The 26,194-nt window shown below is 51.4% G+C and overlaps 9 protein-coding genes across 9 annotated transcripts; 7 read left to right on the top strand and 2 right to left on the bottom strand.

The window, feature by feature from the left end:
* Window positions 1–34: 34 nt before the first annotated feature.
* On the top strand, window positions 35–1,825 carry FIBRA_07692 (uncharacterized protein; the record flags this gene model as incomplete). The annotated part of the gene is made up of 14 exons (XM_012329364.1): window positions 35–63; window positions 114–126; window positions 180–234; window positions 283–333; window positions 392–621; window positions 681–725; window positions 775–828; window positions 889–948; window positions 1,011–1,098; window positions 1,145–1,188; window positions 1,245–1,267; window positions 1,327–1,347; window positions 1,396–1,609; window positions 1,661–1,825. The coding sequence occupies 14 exons, from the start codon at window positions 35–37 to the stop codon at window positions 1,823–1,825; spliced, it is 1,092 nt and encodes a 363-aa protein (XP_012184754.1).
* A 711-nt stretch (window positions 1,826–2,536) lies between these two features.
* On the top strand, window positions 2,537–4,210 carry FIBRA_07691 (uncharacterized protein; the record flags this gene model as incomplete). Its single annotated transcript, XM_012329363.1, has 5 exons — window positions 2,537–3,030; window positions 3,096–3,186; window positions 3,245–3,521; window positions 3,580–3,819; window positions 3,966–4,210. The coding sequence occupies 5 exons, from the start codon at window positions 2,537–2,539 to the stop codon at window positions 4,208–4,210; spliced, it is 1,347 nt and encodes a 448-aa protein (XP_012184753.1).
* A 606-nt stretch (window positions 4,211–4,816) lies between these two features.
* FIBRA_07690 (uncharacterized protein) lies at window positions 4,817–7,752 on the top strand (the record flags this gene model as incomplete). Its single annotated transcript, XM_012329362.1, has 6 exons — window positions 4,817–5,247; window positions 5,299–5,519; window positions 5,570–5,634; window positions 5,689–6,128; window positions 6,184–6,474; window positions 6,837–7,752. 6 exons carry the CDS (start codon window positions 4,817–4,819, stop codon window positions 7,750–7,752), a joined length of 2,364 nt encoding a protein of 787 aa, XP_012184752.1.
* A 209-nt stretch (window positions 7,753–7,961) lies between these two features.
* FIBRA_07689 (uncharacterized protein) lies at window positions 7,962–10,178 on the bottom strand (the record flags this gene model as incomplete). Its single annotated transcript, XM_012329361.1, has 6 exons — window positions 7,962–8,495; window positions 8,551–8,598; window positions 8,657–8,911; window positions 8,965–9,116; window positions 9,173–9,312; window positions 9,367–10,178. 6 exons carry the CDS (start codon window positions 10,176–10,178, stop codon window positions 7,962–7,964), a joined length of 1,941 nt encoding a protein of 646 aa, XP_012184751.1.
* A 1,865-nt stretch (window positions 10,179–12,043) lies between these two features.
* Window positions 12,044–14,779, top strand: FIBRA_07688 (uncharacterized protein; the record flags this gene model as incomplete). Its single annotated transcript, XM_012329360.1, has 19 exons — window positions 12,044–12,205; window positions 12,267–12,321; window positions 12,380–12,394; window positions 12,453–12,479; window positions 12,531–12,549; window positions 12,603–12,632; window positions 12,684–13,014; window positions 13,072–13,192; window positions 13,243–13,257; window positions 13,310–13,356; window positions 13,410–13,489; window positions 13,547–13,580; window positions 13,636–13,765; window positions 13,830–14,031; window positions 14,079–14,102; window positions 14,158–14,227; window positions 14,287–14,314; window positions 14,367–14,554; window positions 14,612–14,779. 19 exons carry the CDS (start codon window positions 12,044–12,046, stop codon window positions 14,777–14,779), a joined length of 1,746 nt encoding a protein of 581 aa, XP_012184750.1.
* Window positions 14,780–14,949: 170 nt separating this feature from the next.
* Window positions 14,950–17,510, bottom strand: FIBRA_07687 (uncharacterized protein; the record flags this gene model as incomplete). The annotated part of the gene is made up of 4 exons (XM_012329359.1): window positions 14,950–15,940; window positions 15,992–16,677; window positions 16,810–17,240; window positions 17,294–17,510. The coding sequence occupies 4 exons, from the start codon at window positions 17,508–17,510 to the stop codon at window positions 14,950–14,952; spliced, it is 2,325 nt and encodes a 774-aa protein (XP_012184749.1).
* Window positions 17,511–18,249: 739 nt separating this feature from the next.
* Window positions 18,250–18,861, top strand: FIBRA_07686 (uncharacterized protein; the record flags this gene model as incomplete). Its single annotated transcript, XM_012329358.1, has 2 exons — window positions 18,250–18,470; window positions 18,522–18,861. The coding sequence occupies 2 exons, from the start codon at window positions 18,250–18,252 to the stop codon at window positions 18,859–18,861; spliced, it is 561 nt and encodes a 186-aa protein (XP_012184748.1).
* A 666-nt stretch (window positions 18,862–19,527) lies between these two features.
* Window positions 19,528–21,399, top strand: FIBRA_07685 (uncharacterized protein; the record flags this gene model as incomplete). The annotated part of the gene is made up of 8 exons (XM_012329357.1): window positions 19,528–19,537; window positions 19,590–19,657; window positions 19,720–19,999; window positions 20,107–20,729; window positions 20,782–20,997; window positions 21,054–21,225; window positions 21,282–21,301; window positions 21,355–21,399. The coding sequence occupies 8 exons, from the start codon at window positions 19,528–19,530 to the stop codon at window positions 21,397–21,399; spliced, it is 1,434 nt and encodes a 477-aa protein (XP_012184747.1).
* Window positions 21,400–22,385: 986 nt separating this feature from the next.
* On the top strand, window positions 22,386–24,594 carry FIBRA_07684 (uncharacterized protein; the record flags this gene model as incomplete). Its single annotated transcript, XM_012329356.1, has 6 exons — window positions 22,386–23,176; window positions 23,241–23,380; window positions 23,434–23,585; window positions 23,640–23,894; window positions 23,958–24,005; window positions 24,058–24,594. The coding sequence occupies 6 exons, from the start codon at window positions 22,386–22,388 to the stop codon at window positions 24,592–24,594; spliced, it is 1,923 nt and encodes a 640-aa protein (XP_012184746.1).
* Window positions 24,595–26,194: the final 1,600 nt, after the last annotated feature.

The following is a 26,194-nucleotide window of genomic DNA, read 5'->3' as shown; positions in this document are numbered from 1 at the left end:
GACCGACGACACCTTCACATTGATCTCAACCTCCATGGCATCGCCGCCGTCCCCTACATTGTTGTGAGTCGGCGATACTTCGAACCTTGACCCGTACTGACCACATATTTCAGGGCAGGGCCAGAGGTCAGTTTCCAGATATTGTGCATTGGCCAGGTAAAAACAAATTGTTGTCGCAGCTCCTCGGCATGTTTTTCAATTGGGGCTTGCAAGGAGTTCTCATCGTTCAAGCCTGTGAGTTCGCTCGGTGAAGCATTTCCATTATACTAATATATATTCTAGACATCTATTATATCTGCTTTCCAAATGACCGTACCTCCCTTAAATTATTTGGTAGGAAACAGGAACGTTTCAGAAGGTCGAAATCATTTGACACCGGCTTTGATTTCAGTCTGTGGAGTCCTTATTTATGAGACAGTCCAAACAGGACTCATTACAGCGGACGCGTTCCACAACTGGGTCTACGGCTACGGGAACATTGGTGCTCTGGCTACATTCTACAATGGTTGGTTCAGTGTTCCCATAATGTGTGGTATTCTATCCGCCGGCGTACAATGCTTTTTTGCATGGCGTATTTGGATATTGGCACGAAACTACGTCTTGATCGGCTTGATCGTCTTTGTAAGTAAAATGTGCGTCGGTCAACGATACTGAGTAAATACTGATATTCGATACTATAGGTGGCCATGGCGCAGATGGCCGCTGCCATAGTTAGCGGGGTTAAGGTCTGCGTATTCGACCTATTGTTTATATCGTGAGCTCACAGTTCATTAGTTGAAACTACTACCCTCTGCCTCGGACGAAGGGACTGTGACGCCTTTTATTGATGTACGATATTCAACGTTTCTGGGATATGGTTTGCCTATATTAATGTGCTTTTCACGATAGACTTGGTTGGCTGGAAGTGTGCTCGCCGATGTAATGATTGCGATTGCCATGACTTATTACGTGGGTCGATATCTTGAATCATTCTGCTAATCATTGATCTGTATGGCATGCGTCATCCGTAGCTCGTCAGAGCTAAGAGTGGTCTTAGACAACCCGACGCCATGATTAATCGCCTCATTCAACTAGTCATAGAAACGGGGTCATTGACGGGTATGTTTGTGCTTGTCGAACGGCTTTGTAAGCTAACGATTTCCAGCAATCGTTGCAACCATCGATTTGATACTATTTACCGTGAAGCCGGTGAGCTCAACGTTTCCTGCCGCCCAAGTTTACATTTTACTTACACAGACCTATAGGAAACGTTTCTCCATATGTGTCCGTGAGTTGGTTCAGTTGAGCTGCTCAGTGCATTCATTGACGTATTTCGTACTGAACAAGGGTATTAATGCTGTCGAAATTGTAAAACCTTTTGTGAACTTTCTTGCTCGTTCTAACCAAATCAACTAGATATGCTAATACTCTTTTCATCAATTTTAACAACCGGATACTCATTCGACCCGGTGCGAACCAGAGTTCTACAATAGCTGTTCCAGCATTCCCTCTCCCCAGCACCGGAGATGATAGGCAGTTAACCAGCATGAAGTTTGGCCGTAATATGAATGCGCCTATGCCCTCAGACATTTTGTCTGCGACTGACACATACGATCTTGAGGAGACTGTGGTAAGCATGTTCCATGTCTCATCGTGCCTTATATTTCTCAAAACTCCACAGAAAGATCAACGAACCTTGTCGAACAAGAAAGGCTCTTCTCATAGCCAGAGTAAGATCGATGCGGATTCCTATCCAGAATTTGCACCTTTTACTGAGGCTGATCCTGCTCCACGAGCAGTGAAAAGATATGACATAGTCAATCACCCGTGCGTCTTCTTCCCTTGATATCTTCCTCTCGCTTGACCATGAGTTGTGTTATCCATAACGCCGCAGTTATACGTCATAAATGCCCTCCACCCGAATGGCTACACTCGCCCACTCAGTTCCGAGACGGCTGTTTGTCTGCTTTGTTACATGCCTCCTGTTTGCACCATATGATCCAAAGTGTGTACTACATTTGACTGGAAAACATCTTCTCTTCCTCAGTTTCGGTGATTCTGGACAGCAAAAGGTCAGATGCATTTACTGTGCCAAAGCATCAGCTGTAGAATCTGCTGATGTGCCCAGTGTACGGCATTGTGCCTGAAAGTGTTTATATGGGCTGAAAATGGAAGTCGAAGCTTCTTGGTGTCAAATAGATCCAGCTCAGTCTGGATAAGTAATGTGTCGTCTGGACATACGCTCCTGCCTGGCGTGACCACGGAGCTTGCGATGGATCCGAGAAACAGACGCCAAATACATTCCATTCTCTAAGGCTTCTGCACAGTGGAATCTATCAATTCTAATTATATATATACTAGTCAAATGAAGACCGCATTGCTCCCGTCTGTCAAGAAATCAACTCATCTATATCTTCTGACGTCACGGCATACGATCAGAGATGGCATCTTTCATGCGGTCCCCTCATGTTCCCATTCTTTTTGAGGAGTATGTGCGGGCTTGCAAATAGTAGGCCAGTCAAATCCTTCTCGCTCGCTTTCCCCACACCTTATTCTCATGGCTACTCAAGATGTTTCTACTGGGAACGCAGTGCGAGAGGCTCACGACTATCTCGAGAAGACACCACTTGATAGCGACAGAGCAGTATTTTCCGAAGATGCTCTTCACTCTTCCAGGGTATCTACACGGGGGGGCGACCTCGACCTCAACCAACCCCCAGACGGCGGCTTGCATGCGTGGATGTCCATCGTCGCCGTATGGCTCCTCAGTTTCATTACATTCGGCATCGGGTCAGTCTGGGGCATCTTTCAGGATGCCTATGTCAGAGACCCGAGCTCGAGCTTCCGTGATACGAGCGTGTTCAAGCTCGGTTTCGTTGGCGGTTGTGCGACGGGATTTGCCTTCATTGCTGGCCCATTCTCCAACATTCTCGTCTCCAAGTTCGGAATTCACACACCCATACTCATCGGCGTAATTTTTACCGCCGTGTCATTTGAGCTAGCCTCGATTTCTAAGCGATACTGGGAGCTCCTACTATCGCAGGGAATTTTGTTCGGGCAAGTATGAGTATGGACGTTTCCAGTTGACAAAATGGACTAATTACTCATCTCGTCAGGCTTGGCGCTTCACTAGCATTCATTCCGTCGGCCAGTCTTCCTTCACAATGGTTTTATAACAAGCGCAGTCTCGCTACCGCAATCGGAAGTGTCAGTATATCATTGTATTGCGCCTCCATATCTCGATTTAACGCCCAATTGTTTGCAGTCCGGGAGTGGCATTGGTGCTGTTATACTCTCGCCCGTAGTCCAGGCAATCATAAACCATAGCTCAATCGCTTGGGCCTTGCGTTTTCTTGGCTTCTTGAGCTTTGTCTTTGGTCTCGGAGGCGTGGTGATGATTCGACAACGTCTTGTAGCAAAGAAAAAGGTGCAGTATAAAGTTTTCGACTTCAGCATCCTCAAAGTGCCTGGATATCCCCTCTATCTTGCGTACGCCTTCCTCCAATTTTTCGGATATGTAACCCCCTTGTTCTTTATTCCAAGTACGTCTTGAGAGTCCTGGTATTATTTTCCGCCTCCATTGAGCGTTATGTGTTACAGGCTATTGCACTACTATTGGACTGACAGCATCACAGGCGTCGGGTGTGTTATCGATTGCGACTGCATCCAATGCGATTGGACGTGTAGTCGCAGGAATCATTGGCGACATTGCGGGAAGTATCAACGTCTTGATTTGTTTCAATGCCCTTAGCGGCTTTATGTGCATATTCGTGTGGTTCTTTGCGCGAAGCTTTGGTGACATGATCGCGTTTGGCATACTTTGGGGTTTCTTTTGTGGAGGTGTGTCTTCACCATGCCCTCTATGGTTCTGAATCCGATCGTCGCATCCAGCATACTGGGCATTGTCCGTACCCACGTCCGCAAAAATTGTTGGCGAGTCTTCTGTCTAGCTGGTGATTCGCTCTCTCATATATTGTGTTCTTCAGGTATGGAAAAGCTCGGTTCTGCCGTGGCAATTCAGTTCCTCATGAACGTCATCCCACCTATTTTTGCGGTGCCAATTGGTTCACGAATCATTGCCTCTACGGCGTCCAGCTCTCGATTCGCCGAGAATCCGCGTGCCGCATATCGATATCTCATCATATGGTGCTTTCTGGCGTCCATCGTAGCCTCCATTCTCCTCATCCCCGTCCGTATGGGCTTTAGTAAGAGGATTCTTGCCAAAGTTTAGAGTGCACTATTGGCTGTCAGCAGGCGAATCACATATCGTCCTATGCGTACTATCTGAAGAGCCGGTGGGCCACTCGATGCTCTCCCATGGAAGCGTGGTGCTATTCTAATTCATCCTGTTCCGATGATTATCTACTTGAAGCGGAAATTGATCCCAGTGTGGACTTCATGGATGTTATAGAGGATGCGGAGGGGTACAAAGCTTGAAGGGCCAACTGTTGTGACCTCAAATAGTAACACTTAACAGAGATGTTCTCTTCTCTATTCTCTGGAGACGAATCCCGCTCTCAAATTTTCAGACTATGAAATAATGATATCCGGTCACCATGCAAATTCCCAAACATTCAAGAGGTGTGCCAATTGGCTGCACCGCGCCAATTAGTCACTCGAACCACAATACCTTCCTTGTTTGGTGCAATCGCCGCGCGTCACCGAGCCGACGGACTTCATCATAATACGGCTGTCCACGCGCCGTCATGGCCTGAGCCACATCGCTTCCCTCTGTGTCACCGTTTTGAGGCTATAAGTCTAGCAATCACACTACACCGACACATATTTTGCACCAACGACCTCAACTCTTATTAGCGGTCCCGTTCTACCATTATTCATGAACTTGAACCCCGATGTCTACTCACATCGAGCCCAGCTCGTTCTTGCAGCACTTACAGCTTCAGCAGCAACTGTCGGAATCATAACGGCCTACCAGCAGCGTAGCAAGAGCCAGAAGCGACGAGCTTTAGCTGAAGATATTCGCCGGTCCCTGGCGAGTGCACCGTCTCAAGACACTCTCGGGAATCAGGATAGGGTAAAACCCGCTGGGAAGATACAGCCTGATGACTATATTGAACGTGACATTGCGCTTGGGACGAAATTTCAGTCCGAGGACTACGAGTACGACGAAGAGCTCGTGAGGGAGCAGCTAGCGCGCAACTATGCATTCTTCGGAGAAGAGGGTATGGAGAAGGTTAGGAAAGGCTCAGTTGTTGTTGTAGGATGCGGGGGAGTAGGGAGCTGGGCTGCCATTATGCTTGTCCGATCGTGCGTATTCGATCTGTCCGAGAGCATGCTCTGTTCATGCTAGAATTGTAGGGGGATATCGCGGATCCGCTTAGTCGATTTCGACTATGTTACTCTATCCTCATTGAACAGACATGCTACTGCCGTTCTATCAGACGTTGGTACACCGAAGGTGAACTGTGTCGCACGCACGTTGAAGCAAATTTCGCGATCGACACGAGTAGACGCCCGGGTCGACATCTGGCGGAAAGAGCAGGGCGGGGAGCTGCTTGAGGGGGCAGATTGGGTCATTGGTATGGCATCCTCGCTTAACTGGAGCTATCAGCCCTCTTACGCAACTCAGATGCCATCGACAACATCACAACCAAGGTTGATTTGCTCAAATACTGCCACGACCATAACATAAAAGTGTGTAAGTCGCTCTCATTATTCTAGACTCTCCTGAGCGCTTCGATCGTCCAGGTCTTTTCCTCTATGGGTGCTGGAGCCAAATGTGATCCTACACGAATTCAAATTAGCGACATATCATACACCATTTACGACCCTCTCGCTCGTTCAGTCCGTCGACGTCTCCGTCTGCAAGGCGTGACATCTGGGATCCCTGTAGTGTATTCTACGGAAGTCCCTGGAGATGTTAAGCTTCTCCCGTTGCCTGAAGAAGAGTTTCACAAGGGAGACGTTAAAGAGCTGGGTGTCTTCGACGACTTCCGCGTGCGCATTCTCCCCGTCCTAGGACCTCTTCCGTCAATTTTCGGCCTTCACATAGCAACGTACATCCTATGCGAGCTGGCAGGTAAACCTATCATGAATCCCCTCCCAATCAAGGGACGCAAAAAGTTTAACGAAAGATTATACCGTGATTTGCTGCACCGTGAAGAAAAGTTCACAGGGCAAATTGTCAAGTTGGTTCTTCTTCTTGTCGCTATGTCCACCGATTTGACCATTATTTTCTCGAAGTAAATTGCCTATCGACGAAGACGACGTTGGCCTCCTATTTGATGACATTCACCGTGGACGGTCTGTTATCCCGCCCCACCCTGTACCCTCGAGACCCTCTCTTGTACGTTGGGACCCCGCGCAGCCTCTCACGCTAGAAAATTGCGTCGCTATGGAACATGGAGAAGCAGAGCGTCATGTTGCGCAATGTTATTCGGGTGTGCAACGACCTGAAGACATGTGGGGTACGGAGGCCGCAGAAGTGGTTAAACGACGGGTGGAGGAGATCAAGAAGGTCGAAGAGTGGGTAATGTAAGTATGAGGTAATGGTTATACACACGAGTTCACTGTATTCCAAGATGACCTCACAACTCACTCAAGCTATGAGATTTATACATATGATCGAATCTTAATGAGTATCCTTCCGTAGGCTTACGCCACAGTGTTAAGCTTTTATGGGCGCTTGAGCGCTGAGATCTAGATCTCACCCTCTCCTTTGTGGTTCCGCCACACCTGAGCCAAATAGCCTCATCACCTCTTTCTCTGCTTCAAGAGCCACTACTATCTAAAACTGCTACTGAACCACGTATAATGCGTTACAAGTCCACTCGCAGTACGTGCTGCCCTTATCTTATTGCGCCCTATTCTTAAACCCTTCCAGGCCATCCTGTTAGGAGCCCAGGAAGTAGTTCCAGTCGTTCTCTACGATCTGAACGCGGCCGTACGCCTAAGTCGTCAGGAAAGAGCGTGTCCTTCTCCCCTCATTCTCAATGTGCTGTTTCGCCATCCACGACCGACGAGAACGCTACATCATCGCCCGAATTCACTCTCCTTGGTTTGCCACGGATCAGGTTCCCTGGGTCGGCCAAAACAGCAGCGTTCCATGCTACATCCATTTCCAGCCGTTCCCCTTTCGCGATGTTGTCGTGTGCCCCGGAGGTGCCCTCTACTCCTGCCAGATTTGACACCGGGCGAGTGGCACATGAGCCCCCATATAATCGAAATAATCTGAATCATCTCCCTACCAACGATGTCACCAAAAGGGGACAATCAGAATCTGATTTGCTGCGTTGTGGGCATCATGAAAATCCTCCACGCCAAAGCCCGTATGCGGCAGTTTACTCCCCGGTCGACAGTAGTGGGGTCCATGGTCGTCGCGTCCTAAAGAAGTCGAGACATGTCAGGCCCAAATCGATCCTGGTGCCCAAGGGGAAGAGGCGTAGAAAACACCTCTCCGTCCGCTTCAGCCAGGATGTGCATTACCATATTTATGGCGGAGACACGGCACATGCTGAGCTATTAAGTTCAAGTTCGGCAGTGGAAAAGGCGGAACGCCTACCTGAACCGCGACATCGCCAATCTCCAACGAAGTCTTCGCGGACATATTCGTCGAGTGGCGACCGAGTTCGTAGCATGGCTCACTCATCTAGTCGTCGAGAGGTAAGAATGAAACGGGACGAGATGACCGAGGTCGAACACGGCTTAAGTTCGTTGCGCATTGCCGAGGAGATGCAGCAAAACTGCCTAAAGTACATCGAATGTACTAGGAAGAAAGCCTCGACGCCGATACAGAGCAGACATCACGGCTAAGAAGTTGCGAGGTGTAAAAGCGTTGGACGTTAGCATCTAAAGACCACGCTTTCAAAGTTGTACTTAGATCTGTACAGACCTGACATCTTATATTCTCTGTTCATTTGCCACAGCATATCGCAATTAGCCTACTATAACAAAAGACTAATGACTTATGGCTAGATATAGTCACTAGGTCTCGTCGACAACCTCGCAGGTACGCAAACACCTCAAAAGATCATCATCGCGGCTGCGGCCAACAACGAAGCGATCAAGGCCGATACACTCCACTGCACGCTTACCGCGCCGCTCTTAGTCGTGGTTGTCGCCAACCCGACTGTCGAACCATTCCAGCAGTACCGCTCGAAGCAGCTCGAGCAAACCCCGCTCCTCTCGGTCCCCGTCGCGTTCCGCGCGCGGTCGACAATCGCACACGCCAGACACGCCGGCCACTCTGAATCGCTCGTCGCACTCGCGTTCGCGGGGAGGCCCTGGAGTGCGATGGTGAACGTCTGGTCGAGGAAGCCCTGAAGCTGGTCATTCGTCACGTTGTTTGGCGCAACATTCGTAAGCGGGGTCGCGCCGTCGCGTGGGGGACCGCCGTTCGCGAGGTAAATGATGAGCGGTGCCTCGGTAGTTGAGTCACACCCGAAGAACGTGGGGTGCGTCGACAGGTTCTGCGCGATGAACTCGGAAATGTTCGTCGGGACGGGTGGCATGGTGTATGCGGTGGGGAAGAAGCTGTTGATGCGGTTTTGCATGTTCTGAGCACAGTGCTTTAGTCTCGGACCTAGGATGCATAGAGAGGATGCTACGTACGACCAAAGAACCACCAGCGGACCAGTACTCGTTAGGCCAATCTTGATTCTGAGCGACAGATGAGTATTGGACATAAACTAAGAATAATAAGGTGAAAGATTCTCACCGAGTCAATTGCGAATATGGTGTCAAGCCCGCGAGCCTTGACCATCAAAGGCTGAATTGGAACTGCCTCGCCGTCGCTTCCACCATCGGACATCATGATGATGGTCTCGTTGCGGTCAATGAACGTGCCGTTCATGATCGAGCCGTAGAATGGGTTGCGGAACAGTGCAGCATCAAGGACGATACCCGCTTGCGGGAGAGTCGCATTGAGAGCTGACGTAATGGGGTATGCCTCAGACGTAGCATAGGTAGATTCCTTTGTTGATTCGGTGAGACAAGCGTTGTGAGCGAGATAACCTGAAGCCTCACCGAGGTGTTGTAAATCGTGTTCCAGTCACCGGAGGCACCAATGATGAGACCGGTGTTGTCATAGTTGGTGTAGCAGACCGAGTTGTTCGTCGTTCCGAGGTACTGCATAGGAGTGAAAGCTGCCAGGTTGGGATCATAGGATCCTAGCTCATCTGAAAGAACATGTTGAACACGAAGGTCAAATGGTGTATGCACAAGCTTTACGCACAGACGTTCAGCTCCATAATGGGATTGGAGGTAGGAATAATGAAGCTGCTGTCGGGGATCACCGTCGAGAAGTTGCCGTTGGGAGACAGCAGTGTTGCAACGAGAATAGGGAAAGGCTGAGAGTAATTTGCAAATGTCGACCTGAGACCACGATCCTCAACATGCGGAGCCGTCAGAGGGAGACTCAGCACTCACACGTTAGCAACACCCGACCAAGTATACCCCGCACCGTGAACCAAAGTCGTGTCGAAGAAGTTGGCCGCCGTCGTCCCGTTGACGAAATGTCTCCCATTATCACGCGCGGTCACGTCGTTATACGAAACAGCGAAGCCCGCCTCGTACTTCCCACGCATTTCCTCGATGAGCTCCTGGATGTACTCCGCGTTCTGGGTCGCGTTTGTGTACGGGTCCTGCTGATTAATCGGCGCGAGCCACCCGCCCCACTCGTCCGTCGTCGTGTTTGTGCCAGGGCCTAGCGTCAGTTCTTGGATGGTCGGGAAGTTCGCCTGCGCGAGCGAACCGACGAGGTTTGACCCGCCTGACAAGCCAGTAAGGTACTGTGCTGCCTGGAGGAGTCCACCCGTCCCGACCGAGACCGACGTCGCGTTCCGCCCATCGAGGACGTTGAGCACGCCCCCGCCGAACATCGCCGCGCGCCATCCGCCTCCGCTGCACGCGATCCCGAGATTAGGGTAGCGGTTGCTCTCGCCACTGAGGATGCTCGCAACATAACTTGGAAGCGACGCGTTCGTCGACTGGACGGCCTGGATATTGCTCAGGTATGTCTTCCATGCGTCGGGGATGACGTTCGTCTTGCGGCCGTTAATGTACGCGACCTCCTGTGGGCTCAGCGTCTGGCTGCCAGGCTGGCCCGTCCCGCGCACGAGGGTGAAGCCTTCAGGGCACGCGCCCGCGACAGGTGTGTATGCCTGGCTGGCGGCGGTCTGCGCCGACGCGAGCAAGGGCAGCGACGATGCGCTGATAGCGGCGAGGAGAGTCGCGAGCATGGTGCTGGGTCAGTGTCGCCGAGGTCGCGTTGCGTGCAGCCAAAGTCCGCATTTTAACGTGAGCAAAGAGACCATGAGACCTGCGGAGCTCCGTGCAGCAGCGAAACGTCGCGTAGAATCAAGAGATCGAGTGCTCGCACGACATGTGCCCGGTCGCAAGGATGGAGGCGGTCGCTGTGGTCTGCTTCGCCGATATTCCAGCGCGGAACTCAGCTGAACGCGGCGGATATAATGATCGATAAAGTTACTAGACATACAACGAAGAGCGGTCGAGGATGGAAGCTCATACTTTTGTAGCTTGGCAGTACTGAGCGTACGAGCATGGCTCGGAATATCCCAAGAAGGTCGAGAAGGCCTATAGATATCGCACCCTGCTGCTGAATTGTCGGAGAAAAGGCATGATCAGAGTGATCACACCTTGAGTCACAAGAGGTTCGGACGTTGACTGAGTGAATGCAAATCATTGGCCGCGTAGACTGAGTCCGCAAATGTTTACGCAGGTCCTCAAAATCCTGGATATCATAGCACAGGGCTATTTTGCGCCGTGAGCAAAGAACAATCATTAGGCAATCTTGCCTACCTTTATCCACCAAATACACTGCTAATGCAGACCAACCCTCTGCTGGCCAAGTGTAGTCTTACAAGGTCTCGAAATGTTTTTGCAAATTGAGACCAGGAATTGATCCTCAAGGCACCATGATGTTGCTCAGCGTCATCTTTACAGGACAGCCTTCAAAGTAGACCCAGTCAAATGGTGCGGGGAGAAGATAGGTGGGATAGAGATCGGAAGTGGATGGCCAGAGCTGGAGCGCCATGAGGGTCACCTGTTCACAACTGGAGGCGAGGTTGGGCTGGCAGCATGCACCTGTGAAGGAGATAGTGAGGAAAGGGAGGCATAGTTTTCGGGGCGAGGAGGGTCGAGAATTCTTTGTGGGCGAAGATTGTCGATTACAGTGCGGGAGTCGGTGTAAGGACTGGGGGGTGGGCGTGAGGGAAGAAAGAAGGCGGTGAGGCGACCTGCGTGCAGACTGCCAGAACCCAGATGGCAGACGCGTCGTCGAACAGCGGAACTATATTTTTTTCGAGATCGCGGAAATGCGATCAAGTTCCACCTCAGCATCTTTTCTTAGATCTGAGCTTCATGGCCGATGAATTTGAGAAATCCGCACAACATCCTTGTATTCTGTACGTTGCCCCCATTCGCCGCTGGAATCCGAAATATAGTCCGTCGATGACAAATCGTGCAGGTGCTGGATTGTATTATCTCCCTAATTACGCACAAGCATTCTTGGAGAATTCGTCATATCAAAGCTAATATTTTGCACAATATGAACATCATGCCGTTCATCCAGTGCATCAATGCTCGGGCCACAATCTATTGATAGTGCCAGGAGTACCCGTGGGCCATAAATCGAGAGCCGTGCTAGATCACCGGCCAATAATGGGCCTGGTGAGCGCAAATCCAAACAAGTTTCAATGTCGCTGCTGCACTCCGTGAAAGCTAGCATGAACTACATGAAGGCTTAAATGTCATTAGGTATCATGGTCTCGGAATGCTCCCAACTGGCGTAGCGCTTTGAGTGCATGATCCTGGGATTGGGAGCTCGTGTGGGACCGTGTAGATACTAACACACTGCCCACGCACATGCGTTCTCGTCACGGCCTGTCCTAACTTCTCCGTTCATCACGGGTTCGGTCTCTGCTTACTTGCCTTGCCGTCCCTGACACCACACTGCAGGATAACAATCGGAAATCTCGTCCAGCTCGACCGGTGACTGTCGATATATCCTCGATCAAGTCACATTTCTTCTACTCATAGGTCTGGCTTGGGTCTAACAGGTCAAAGGCTTCGAAGAGTCATCACAATGGCTGATGTATATGCCCCTGGAGGTCCAGTGCCTCATATCCCAGATGATTTAACCGTCGCCCAGTTCATCCTGGACGTAGAGCATACTGCAAGACCTGATGACCAAGGCAGACCGTGCTTGATTGAAAACGACACTGGGAGACCCGTCGGATTCCAGGAGGTGTGCATTACTGCATAATATAGGTTTGTATGGGCTTTACTGAGATTTCACTCGCACAAAGCTTCGAGCGCGTACCGACGGACTGGCCAGGGCGCTCAGAAGCCGCTGGAACATAGGTAAGCTTATAAGTCGCGTTCATCGTACCCGGAAACGCTACTAAGGGTGTACGCACAGGAGAAGATGATGTTGGTGAGTACATCTTCTACACAGGTCTTCTCATCGGGCTATGACATCCCTTTGCAACAAGTGTGTATATTTGGGCCGAATCACGTTGGTATGTCGTAGTTTCAAGGTACAGACTGCGTGATTGAACGGGTTTGCACAGACTACCCAGTGGCTGTCTGGTACGTCGTTACATGCACTTGAAACAACCGTGTTCGGAGTTTACCCGCCGCAGGGCTGTGCACAGATTAGGTGCAACTGTGACGTACGTTTGTGGCATCGTTGTTGTGGACATCAAATTCCTAACTAGCTGCAGGGCTGCCAATCCGTCTTACACTGCAGAGGAGCTCGAGTACCAACTGGATGCCACGAATTCCAGGCTCTTGATAGCTCATCCCTGGAATCTCCCTGCCGCAATATCCGCAGCCCGCAGTGCGGGGCTGTCAACGGATCGAATAATTCTTTTCGACATGGAATGCGAAGGATCGTCGTCGACCGAGTTGGCCGGACACACCACAATACAAGAACTTGTAACAGAGGGCCACTCGAGCATGCAGATTTTTATTGAGCGCTTATTCAGGCCGGGCGAAGCCAGGCATAAACTAGCCTTCCTCAGCTTTTCTAGCGGAACTACAGGTAGACCTAAGGTAGGCAGTATAGTGCTCAAGACATGACTAGTTCCATCTAAACTGAAATCCGATCAGGCCGTGTGCATAACTCATTATGCAGTTATCGCATCCATCGTTCAGCTGGCACAATTGGCAAACTCGCAGACCCAGCGCCTGGAAGACAGGAAGATACGCCCTGGGGATCTCTGGGTAGCCTGTGAGTGCTTCTCATTTCTTTTACCCTGCACTAATCACACATTTACGCAGTTACGCCATTCTATCGTGAGTAACGTAAGTTCACTGTGAGTGTTGGATGCTACTGAGATCCAAACAGACATCTACGGCCTCACAGCCCTCATGCACTTCGCGTTATGGTATAGAGTGAGTGACGGATTGCTTCGAGTAATCAGGTGTTCTCTCACACTCCTCATAAGGAGACCCTGGTCGTGATTCCTAAGTTCGACTTTGTGGGGATGCTCAAAAGCATCAGTCGGTACCGAATCAATGTCCTGCCGTGAGTATACTAATGCTTGGTACTCTGTTTGAGATGGCTGTCGAACTTGGACTCCAGAGTTGTACCCCCGGTGGTTGTTCTCCTCTGCAAAGTACGCAACAGGATACTGCTACATTTCAATGCTCAGATTAGTCTCCTTCTCGTAGCACCCCGCCGTCCAGAACTATGATCTCAGCTCAGTTCGACTGGTCACGAGTGGTGCTGCGCCGCTCTCCGCAGAGCTTATTCATCAGCTTTCTGCTATACTCCCCTCTACCAGCATCGGACAAGGTTATGGTACGTCACCCGGTCCGTACGCACTCCCTTGATGTTGAACCCTAGAACATGTCGATCACAACAGGAATGACTGAAGCTGTGGGTTCCGTATGTTTCCCCCAAGTAGAACAGAAGATTGGGACGCCAGGAAGCGCGGGGCGTCTCGTTCCAGGAATGATTGCACGTGTTTTGAAGCCCGATGGCACCGTCGCAAAAGCGGGCGAAGTGGGGGAGTTGCTTCTCAAAGGCCCCTGTGTTGCAGAGAGATATTTGAACAATGAAGAAGCGTGCGTGTGGCCCGGCCTGCATGCGCACTTCACTCACTTTGCGGCAGCACGAGAGAGACATTCAAAGACGGGTACTATGACATGCTCTCCCGAATAACATTGATGACTGACCCGGCGACTATACAGGTGGCTATATACGGGGGATGTAGTCACGATCAACGAACATGCGGAAGTCTTTATCCTTGATCGCATAAAGGTGAGCCTCGATTCGTGAAATGTCCAATTCGCAGGACCCGTCACGCCGATATCCCGCAGGAAATGCTCAAAGTGAGAGGATTTCAAGGTGGAGCTTCTTTCTGCGGCGAGTGTCATGATGCTTAAGTATGGTTCGATAGTGGCCCCAGCGGAGCTCGAGGGCCATCTCCTGGATCACCCTGACGTCTCGGATGTTTGTGTTGTCGGTTTACCGGACGACTACAATGGAGAATTACCTCTAGCATTTGTGGTCCTATCTGCAGACGCGCAACATCGCGTTTCAAGAGCCCCCGTTGAGGCGAACAAAGTCCGAGCCGCGCTGGAGAAGGTCCGTTGTCTCTCGACTTCGCACTAACAAGACATACCAAACTCTTATCACATACAGCACGTATCTGACACTAAGGTACGCTACAAGTGGCTGGCTGGCTTGGAATTTGTCGACAGCATACCGAAAAACCCAAGTGGAAAATTGCTGCGTCGCGTGCTACGCGATCGCGCTAAAGAGCTACAAGCTTCGGGAAAGTTGTCCATGAAGATCAGAGGGAAGCTATGAAGCTTGAAGGAACAGCCCGATCCCTTGTACATGTTGGAACTGAGACGGTTGATATAATATTGATCGTGCTGGTAATAATACATGTGCTTGATGTCGTAAACACCGTTCTTTTATACCTCAGATCCCAAATTGTACACAGTGCGCATCGCGCCCGACCCTCTTCAGTGGGCTCACTGATCAACATCAAACGCAGAGCTCTCCCACCCAGGCCGCCTCTTCTCCTCCTCAACCTTCGAATGCACTGTGTCCTTGAAAGACCGCACCTTCCTTACGCCTTTCTTCGCTCCCTCCTTCACCTGTTCTGCCACGCCCCGTGCATGCTGCTGCGCTTGCTCCCTTTTCTTGTCCAGCTCGAATCGCTCTTCAACCGACTCCGAGAACGTGCCCTTCGGCCCGTGCTTCTCGCCCGACAGCACCTGCGGCTCCGCACCTATCGCGAACTGCGTATCCTTGTCATTCTTGATGACACCTGTGCCCGTAGCGACCCACCCGCTGAGCAGACCGCCCTCGCCCTTGCGCAGATGTCCGAGCTCACTCCAGAATCCCGCTACGAGGCTCGAGCCACGTCCGAGACCCGCGTCACCGAACACTTCTGCACGACGCCCGACGTCCCATGTCATCCCGTCCAGCCAGTCCAAAGACGTACGAATCTGTTCCGCGATAACTGTGCTCAATGCATCGCGGAAGCGCGAAAGCATGACGGGCTTGAAAACGGATACGAGGATCTGGTGGTTGCTCTCTTTGACAGTCAGTTGGACATCATCCGAGATCCGCACCTCGACGCGCTGGATGTCGAGGAATCGGTTCTGCCGCTCGCGCTCTTTGAGACCTTCTGGCGAGCTGGGGATTGTGCGAACCACAACGTCAACATCGATACCTTGAGGCGGCAGCGTGAATTCGAGAACGCCAGTGAATTCTGCAGGCCCCACAGTGGCAGTCTTGTCGTTGTAGTAAAACGATACTTCTTCGAGTTGCAGCTGGAGGGCCTGCACATAGATGCGGGTCAAGCCGCCGACAGCGGTGTCGGCCTGACCAGCGGAAGTAGCCTTGATATCAATATCCGTGATGTTGCGAATATATGCGTGACCGGGGAGCAAGCCGAAAGACGAGATGTCAAGATCTTCCAGGACAAATTCGACCTCCTTATCCTTGTATTCCGTTCTAGCAGGCCATTAGGATGGAAAAGTCATTCTCATAACCGACTATGCGCACCTTGGAATTGGAATATCCTTGAGCATATCGATGACTCTCGGTAGATAGACATTGAAGACGTCCTGCCAGAACCACGGCGCTTTTTCCATCATTGTTTGCATACCTGCCCTTCCGGCCACGAAAAGGCTATCCTCCAGGTCATCGCCCAACTTCTCATGAGTCCTCCTAATCTTCCTCAGACACTCGTCGTGGTCAGCTGCTGTCTGGAATGCGCTTGCCTCCTCCTTCAGTCGATCGACATCACCCTTCCATTTCTGGCCCTTCTCCGTATCGGTATCGAGAAGCTCCCTCCACTCCTTGCGCAGTTGCTCGCGCTTCTGTTTTGCCTCGTCCGAACGCACATACCCACTCTCATCGACGCACTTGCGAAGATGCGCGATGAATGCATCTGCCCACTTGCGCAAGCCTTCGTCCTGCTGAAGGTCGACACCACACACGCGGATGGCGCCAAAGAAGTCATCAAGAGACTTCCCACCAGCAAGGCGTTCGAGTACCGCGCGGAAGCCACGGATGCCGTTGATCAAGTGCTTGTCAGGGGTAGGGTCGTTGATAAACTCCTCAAGGGAAGTCGCGCGGTTAACATCACCGGCGGCATCCAATGAGCGGTGGATCCACTTGTGCGCGAGGTCAAAGAGAGTATTGATCGCAGTGTGGTATTCAGAGTCACTCTGTGCCCTGTCGCATACCTGTGAGGCGCATGTAGTCAGCCAACGTGAGGGGGTGCGAGCACAACATTGTCAAAGACTCGCCTTGTAGAAGGCGTCTTGCAGACGAGTGCTCGCGCGAGATGCTGTCTCTTGAGTAGTAGCAACCGCCACCTGGCCAGCTCCGATTGCCTTGGAGCCGACCTCTTTCGTCGAGTCCATCGTCTTCTCGAACTTGACGCGCACATCAACGTCCTCGGCGTCATCCTCGGCCTTGCGCTTCTTCATGCCCAATTCGGTCCTTTCTCCCTCCTCAACCTGTTCGTCGAGGTCGCGGAGGGATTCGGCGGTGACACTGGCACCGTGCGCGACATGGTCAGCGACATCTGCTAGGGCGAGACGCATGAAGGAGGCAAAATCGTGGAAGACGGAACGGCCCTCCTGAGAGACGTTTTCCCACACGACAGATACCAAGGTGCGGAGGGACCGCGCGATGGCGCGTGAGTCTTGATACGCTTGATCAGAATCAACTTCCATCGACGTCGAAGTAGAGGAGATGTCGGCCTCGGAGAGCTGCCATAAGGACTCCTGAAAAACATTGTCGCCTGTAGCATTGGAGATTAAGTGAGGTGTATTAAGCAAGAATCACGGGACGCACTATTCTTCGTTTCTACCAACTGCTTATATGCGATCAAAATATCGCGCACGTCTTTTTGTAAAACCTTTCCTTGCTGACTGAGCTCGCCGCCGTCCGATATTTGATCAGGATTGAGCAAGGCAGAGCTGAGGAGTGCTTCGATGCGCTGACCGATCTGCTGCGTTGAGGGCAGCTTCCCAGCGTTAAGAGCAGCGATGAGAGACGCAGACTGATCCATGTTTAAGGAAAATTACTGATATGCGATGAGATTTATAAAAGAGAAGGGAGAAAGGGTTGACTGGCGGGGGAGGAGACGAAGTCTTTTATGCAGATGAGGGCCGGGATGGATGACGCCATGGTGTACGACGTAGGTGCCAAGGTGGCCATGACGCGCTGTGGACGCGGACCCACTCTGCCCCTCTGCGGTTCGGAACCTCGATTAGGAAATCCCATCTGGCGCAACGCAAGCAGTCATAGCGCAGACGTTCTCGGCGTTGCTGCCAGCGGAGCCGAACAAAGGTGAATACTTATAAGTACGCGTGACGTCACGCGTACGCGCCGGCGCTCAAGCGCTCACAATTACTCAAGTCATATTCGAACAACTTGGATAAATTACCACAGCGAAGAGAATAAGCGAATGATACTAATCACCAGGCAGAATATGGCCACGCACTCTTTATGACAGCGCGTGGCTGTGTACAGCAGCAGGAGACAGGGCACATAACGAAGAACCACTGTTTCCTTGCATTGAAACAGTATCAACAAAGGTGAAGCCGAATATTTATAATTTAAAAAAGCCTTTTGGATGTCCCAGATTGCGACTTTCAACATCTGCTGCGCAATGGCAATTTCTTTGTTGTGATATTTCCGACAGTGTGGCCAGATCGAGATCAAGGAGCTGTGGCGAGGCTGAGATCAGGGCGTCCAAAGGAATGTCGCCACACTCGAAAACAAAGCCTTACCTCCTTACCACCGCCATGGTATACTTCTTCTCCAGGACAAATGTCGTGCGGAAAGCCGATAGCCAAGGCGTGCTCTGTGCGATCCCACCGCATCTCCTTCCTCGCAGGCGTCAATACCCAAAGCATTCCAATAAGAGGACAGGACACTCTTCCCCACTGTCAATGGATATTACCTCCTATGTAAGAGAAAACTTCCTCAACTGTTCCCGTCTTCGAAGCCTCTCATACGCAAATGGGTGCGCCAGTCCATCTCTCAACCAAGCCTTTTGATTCTAACTTTTCAAAAGCGCACACAATTATAGCAGAATTACTGGCTGGAGGGCATCCCCTTCAAAAGCTCAGGTCGAACTGCAAAATTCTCTCGACGACGAGTGGGAGGATCTCGATCAGCGAATGAATGGCATCCTAGACTTCTGGAATTCAAGGGTGGTCGAGCAAGCTTCACGACGTAGACGAGGTGTCCAAGAAAGAGAGAAACGCGAACTTGCCGTTCAGGCGGCGAGAGGTATCAGGTGCGATTACATGCCGAAGGCTCTGATGCTGGATGTGCTAGACCGGATAGCGAGCGACACGTCACCTGATTCCGTAGACCACGCGGAAAAACCTAAGCAAGAGTCGAGGTCGTAACTGCGCTTCTATACGGCGTTGTTCATGTTGCCTGTGATCTGCATACTTGCAGTTGTATGCCACGGATCATTTTCAATCGCATGTCTATAGAAATAGAAACTGCAGGTCAGACTTCACGAAGACATAGAGATCAAGGTTAACTGGTCAGCTTTCCGTTCTAAGCCTGTAACTTTGCACGGTTCCTTCTCCACGCCACTGGCGCGAGTAGTATACCAGCGTAAAGCCGCAGGCTTGGGCTTCAACGAGGACACACCTCTTAGCATATTCGAGATGACATCACGCGAAGTATTGATCTGAAATTGTACTCACTAAGTCCTACGACGATGCTCGATACGCGTCGAACGCCCAAATCATGAGTTCGGAGTCCTAACTCGAACCTCGGGCTGTGACAGTGTTCGTACTGGTTTGCGTACTATTTAGTTAGCTGATAATATGAGGATGATCATGGCTGCCCAGAGAATATGCTGAGAAAGGTTGGCATTGAATATTGAATACTTGGCCCAAGATACATGGGGAGTCTCAATTCACCGGCGCCTACGTTGCAAGGAGGCTTGCTTGTACATATTTGGCATGCCACCTCATGAGCTTGGTGGCGACGTGTCGGTCCGCTTAAGTAGTATATTTCTCCACTGACCCTCAGCCGCTCCTTGGTCCACCCTTCCCACCATGAGCGGATGTGAGTCTCTTCTCCCTGCTCTCCGCATATGCGCTGACTGCATGGTTTACAGTCCGGTTTTTGAACCTCGTCCGGCCATTCCTCCCCATCCTGCCCGAAGTCTCCTCGCCCGACCGGAAAGTGCGTCCTACGACTAACTCTGCGACTCGGGAGCAACGCTAATGTGTCACACGCTTCCTCAGGTTCCGTTCAACCAAAAGGTGCTATGGACGGCCGTGACCCTGCTCATCTTCTTGGTTTGCTCGCAGGTGCCGCTCTACGGCATCATGTCGTCCGACTCGTCTGACCCGCTGTACTGGATGCGCGTCATCCTCGCATCGAATCGTGGGACACTCATGGAGCTCGGTATCACCCCCATTGTCACTTCCGGAATGATCATGCAACTATTGGCTGGCGCGAACTTGATTGAGGTCGACTTTTCGCTGAAGGAAGACCGTGCGCTGTTCAGTGGGGCACAAAAGCGTGAGTGTCTACCTGGTTACTATAAAGTCTACTATGCGTCCCTGCGCCCTTCTCGAGAACCGCTCGGCTTCGATGGATTGTGTCATCCGTAGCTAACTGTTGCATAGTGTTCGCTCTCATCATCTCGCTGGGCCAAGCAACCGTATACGTCCTTACAGGTCTCTACGGTCAACCTGGTGACATTGGCGCTGGTGTCTGTCTGCTCTTAATTATTCAGCTGATCTCCGCGTCCTTGATTGTCATCCTCCTTGATGAACTCCTCCAGAAGGGCTATGGTCTCGGTTCCGGAATCTCGTTGTTCATCGCCACCAACATCTGCGAATCCATCGTCTGGAAAGCATTCTCGCCCACGACTGTCAATACTGGCCGTGGCCCTGAGTTCGAAGGTGCTGTTGTGTCACTGTTCCACCTTCTATTCACTTGGAACGACAAGGGTCGTGCACTCCGCGAGGCGTTCTGGCGGGAGCGTCTCCCTAACATCATGAATCTCATTGCAACGGTCGTCGTATTTGCTGTCGTCATCTACCTGCAGGGCTTCCGTATCGAAATCCCAGTCAAGTCGAACAGGTTCAGGGGCCAGCGTGGATCGTACCCCGTGAAGCTGTTCTACACGTCGAACATGCCTATCATGTTGGAGTCTGCTTTGACTTCGAACGTCTTTATGATCTCGCAAATGCTCTCTTCGCGCTTCCCCAGCAACATTCTTGTCAAACTGCTGGGGGTGTGGGAGGTAAGCTACGTCATGGCATATTATGCGCAAATTCTAATATCATCACTTGCAGCCTATGGAAGATTCCCCTCAGCTTGCAGCAGTGTCTGGTATCGCATATTACATGTCCCCACCTCACACTCTGAAGGCTGCCCTGCTCGACCCCATCCACACGGTTCTCTACGTCGCATTCATTGTCACTGCTTGCGCCATTTTCTCCAAGACATGGATAGAAGTATCGGGAAGTGGCCCGCGCGACATTGCGAAGCAGCTCAAGGATCAGCAGATGGTGCGTTTCTCATACTCTCAGTTCGGTGGTATGTGTATATCAATTTTCCCTGATAGGTCATGGCTGGTCACCGTGAGGGCTCAATGTACAAAGAATTGAAGCGCGTCGTCCCCACGGCTGCTGCACTTGGTGGAGCGATGTTGGGTCTGTTATCCGTTGCAGCAGACTTGATGGGTGCAATCGGCAGTGGAACGGGTATCCTCATGGCCGTCACTATCATCTACAGCTGTGAGTTGTACTGTTTTTCTACGCGTTGATCTTGCTCACAGTATGCGCGCGTGCAGACTGGGAAATCGGCATGAGGGTGCGTAGTGCTTTTGGTCAAATTGTGTTCATGCTAACACCGTTGTCATACAGGAAGCGGGTGGTCCCGAGATGGCAGCCCTCGGCGATCTGCTATGATTAGCATCTGAGTGGTGCACGGCATTCGGCGTAGAAAAGGGTATCACGCCACGATATTATTCCTTTGGGCATCGATGGTACACGAACAGTAATGAGATTGTCGATTCAAAGGTCGGATTCCTGTAAAAGATTACCTCACCGATGTGTTTCGCCTGTTGGCGCCACTGAAATAATATTAGCATTGGGTTATCGTGCCAATTCGTCGTGAATCCCACTCGCCTCCCCCGCTAAGGCTGACATTTTGTACGAGCTCATAGCACGTATGCCTCTGCTGCCTCCGCCAGTACCAAGTGTACTGCATGCCTGATTGCAGAAATAAAATCCGACCGAAGCATATATTGCCGGTGTAGAATCTGATCCCATGTTGACCACGAGACCGGAGAAGGACTCGGAGGAGACAAGGATCAGCATGTGATCTAAAATACAAAGTCGCCCGTCGCATCGGCGTGCAGGTGCCACTCTGACCCCGACTCTTATGGAGTCCCTGGTGTTCAAAATTTCAGGGCTCAACGGGTGGCGTGAACGGTTAACGTGAAGTGGAAACATTTGGTCTTCCCGAATTCTGATATCGTGGTGGCGGTCGATTCAGTCGAGCAGCTATACCATTTTGAACGGTGCCGGGTCATGATATGTGTGCGTTTTCCGCATCTGCGAACATATTGTATTTACTCATCCACCGAGAATATGGAGCGACATAGATGCGTGTAGATTGACTTTGCATGCATTCAAGGACGTCGCCTTTGCTTCCTTGGCAATGAACCTGGCCACCCATACCGCTGGAATGTCGGCGCGAAGACCGCGGCCGTCTGGTCAATCCTCGGGCCTTTGAACACATGCTACTCGCCCCCTCCGACAAACCCATTCACCGCTTCTGCGAGATGTTTCTCCTCCTGGTGACGGAGTTCCGCGGGTGGGTCTCATGCTCTCTCTGCGCGAGATATAGCCTGGATGCTGCCTCTTACGCATCGTGACTCGGGCGACAAACCATGCTTGCGACACTCCTCGCCGTTCTCACTGCGTCGTCGCTGGTCTCTGCTCAGAGTGCTGCCAACCAGGCGTACACGCCCGTGTCTGGCGCGTGCCCGAGTGGATTCGAAGTCGTGCGTCTGGTCGGCCCCGTGGGGAACCAAACCCTCAACCAGCAGGAAGTCGAATATATTAGCACCCGCAAGGCCAACGTCCTCCCTGACGCCTGGAAAACGTACCTTGCCAATATTCAAGCGACAAATGCATCGTTGCCAGACTATGTTGCGAGCATTCTCAGCGGAGAGAGCAGGTACCCTAATGTCGGGATCGCGAGCAGCGGTGGCGGTTGGCGGGCAACCCTATGGGGCGCGGGTATCTTGAACTTCTTGGATGCGCGAAACGAGACGTCAGCCGCTCTCGGGACCGGAGGTATTCTCCAAGCCGCACAATATCTCTCTGGCTTGTCCGGCGGGGCCAACCTAGTTGGGTCCTTCGCGCAGGCGAACTTCCCGACGATTCAGACTTTGGCATTTGGCACGAATAGCACGGATCCGACCAGTGCATGGGGCGGGTGGCTGCCGCAGATCAACCAGCAAGATCCGTACACGAACGCGACCCAGAATGCAGAATACCTCCAAGAGTTGATTGACGAGATTCGCGGGAAGTACGCGGCAGGTTTCTCGGTCTCGTATAATGATATCACTGCGCGCGACAACGGGCGGCATTTCGTCAACGGGACCAACGCGGAGAATTTCTTCAATGATACGCTTCTTCATGGCGCGGGTTACACCTGGTCCAGCGTTCCCAACGTGTAAGTGCTGACCTGTAGAGATTGTTTTGGTCCCTCTGTTTTCTCGCTCACCAAGTTGCATCAGGCCTACTTTCGCATCGTATTCCCAACCGTTCCCCATCCTCATTGCGACGCTGCTCTCTCCAAATGGAAACTTCTCCAATATCATCCCGAACAGCAGCGACATTGTCCCTACCTCCAACCCGATCATGGAGATGAACGTCTGTGCGTTCCTCTAGCGCTTTCTAGTTCCTGTTCGTACTAAGACTCGTCTCCAGTCGAAATGGGATCATATGATCCTACGCTCGCAGCGTTCACACCCATGAAATATCTGGGGACAACGAACGACTCGGTTTGCTGGACCAATTACGACCAGACCGCATTTGTTGTTGGCGCTTCTGGTGATTGGAACACATTCTACAACACTTCGGTACTCTTTTCCCGCTCTATACGGAGCTTTGCACATTGACTAATATTAAATCAGGAATCCGTCCTAGTCAACTCCTACGTCTATCCTATTGTCACCGCTCTCAACGAGAGCATCCCGCAAACGGACATTGTCCTGGACTCGTCCCTGTTCCCGAACCCGTTCCGCGCATCAATCATGAATGGCACATTCATCGACGAGAACGAAACACTCATTATGATGTCCGATGGTGCAAGTGACGGAGAGGCGATTCCAATTCAGCCTTTGATGGTCAAGGCCCGCGGTCTCGACACAATTTTTGCCCTCGATGCCGTCAGTTGCTCGGTATCTATGCTATCGGAAATGCGATGCTGAGCGAGTACTCTTGACACACAGAATCAAGATTTTGCCAATGCATACTGGTCTGCTGGTGGTTCTCTTGTCGTACGTGATCTCATTCGTCGAATGCCCATAATCAGACCAACCGTTCATCCAGAACACTCAAAACCGCATCAACACCCTCTTCCCTACGGCGTACAGCATGCCGCCCATCCCCACCAACACCTCCGAGTTCTCCGCGCAGAATCTCTCCATACGGCCGACGTTCTTCGGGTGCGACACCAGCACCGAAGCTCCATTAATCATCTACATCGCAAATGGCGGCCCACCGCGCAACGGCGAAGCACCGCTGACGAACCAGCAGCCGAGCAACCTGACGCTCGACCAGACGCAGGCATTCCTCGATCAGGTGTACGCGATCGCCATGCAGGGATATCCTACGAACGCAAGCGAGGTGAATGACCCGGAGTGGCCGGCGTGCCTGGCGTGCGCAGTCGTCGACCGTGCGCGGAACGCCACGGGAACGGAGAGGAGCGGGCTATGTTCGAGCTGCTTTGAGCGGTACTGCTGGAATGGAACGGAAGTGGCGTTGACGACGACAACGACAACGAAGAGCGGAGCGCAGAGCATGGGTCGGAGTGTGATGGGCGTGGTGGCGTCGACGCTCGTTGCCGCTGCGTTGGCGTACTTCTGAGGCATGGTGCTGCTAATGAAGCGATGAATGCTGTTGGGCTAGCCTACACGAATATCATGACGACTTCGGACAGTCGCTGAATCATAACTGTCAGAAAACACCCAGGGAACCTGTAGGCGCCCAGTGACTATTTAGTACTAAGTACTCGACTACTGCTGGACTGCTGCTGTACCTTCTCGGTGCCTTCTGCTTCATTATGTCAATTTTGAAATTCTTGTTAAGCTCTATTTATACGTACTTCGCTAGCTTTATTCGGCTTTCTGTGCAGTCCGCCTTCAACTTGAAGCAGCAAAACACATCTCCGATTCTTGTTTTTTTCTGGTATCTAGAACAGTCTAAGTGACTTTCTCCGCTACACTGACAACCTACAGGCTATCATAAGATTGCACTCAACTCGGGGCCGTCATTATCACCATCAATTCATAATCGCTTTAGTTACACGAGGGAAAGGAGGCTCAGTGATGTAACTTAGCTGGGATGATGAACCAAAGACTCAAGAGCCTGTGTATATGCTGTGCTAGAGATCAATGAGACAACTGCAAGTCTGCATCGAGGCTACAGGCATGCTTGGGCATATAGTTCGTATGAAGTGTGTCCTAGTCTCTGCTGACCAAGTGGCCTACTCATATCCCTACAAATTAGTGAGTTGAAATATATCTTATTACACGCAAAGTGACGCTGAATATCCGGTGGACAGGGTCATATGAAAACCTGCAGGGTATATTTTCGGATATTTTGTTATCACGAGAGGGTACCACATGAATGCGCGCGTCCGATGAGGCTGTGTTAGCAGATATGAGTATTGGGCGCTCTGTGGTCAGCATCGCCTTGTGCATGTGCGGCCCGTCAATGCATTTCTCGTGGAAGGCGAGGCTGTCCTCCCCTAGGATTGAGATGCATAAAAGGACATCTAGTGACTAACCCACTTCCACTCTTCTTAGCGCACCATTACAATATCTGTACCATCTCTCAGCCCTTGACGACAAATATGTTTTCCTCAGCTGATTTTATGTCGTCATTTTCTGCAGAGCAAAAGTGGAGTTCGAGTTCAGCTATGGCGATTGGGAGGATTTCCGTAAAAGACCTGTTCCGTGAGTTGTGCTTTAGTGTTTGAATGCAGTAATGAATACAAGCATTCACAGATGCTGAACGGACTCGAAGCTATACGGAAAGTATGCCACACTTACTAGAGGCTTGCACGAGCCAGTCGAGCGATGAGTTGATGTGCGTTGATGAACGAGAGTCGACTGTTTCTGCAGGAGATGGTGGGTTGTGCTATGCGTCGGCTTCATGGAAATTGAAGGATCTCTGAGGGCTGAGGGCTGGTCTAGATGCAGAAAGTTGTGACACGTCGGGCTCTAAGTCTGAAAGCAGCAATTTTCGCTCTGACTCTGGGCTTCTCTGCGGCAGTAAGTTACATAACCCGCTCTCATCATTCATCTGTGACATCGTTTTTCGCGCTCATCTCGGTAGCTCGGAAGATATCCCGTGCGGCGGAAATAGTAGCAGAGACCCAGTGGATGTCCCTACACTCAGGCGTGTTCCGGCTGCCGGTTTATGTCTGGGACATGATCTTCGACCAGCTAAGGTACCTTTTATG

Source organism: Fibroporia radiculosa, assembly GCF_000313525.1.
Source record: "Fibroporia radiculosa TFFH 294 genomic supercontigs, scaffold15474, whole genome shotgun sequence".
Lineage (NCBI taxonomy): Eukaryota > Fungi > Basidiomycota > Agaricomycetes > Polyporales > Fibroporiaceae > Fibroporia > Fibroporia radiculosa.
The sequence above is the reverse complement of the archived record's forward strand: the minus strand, read 5'-3'. Positions and strand labels throughout refer to the sequence as shown.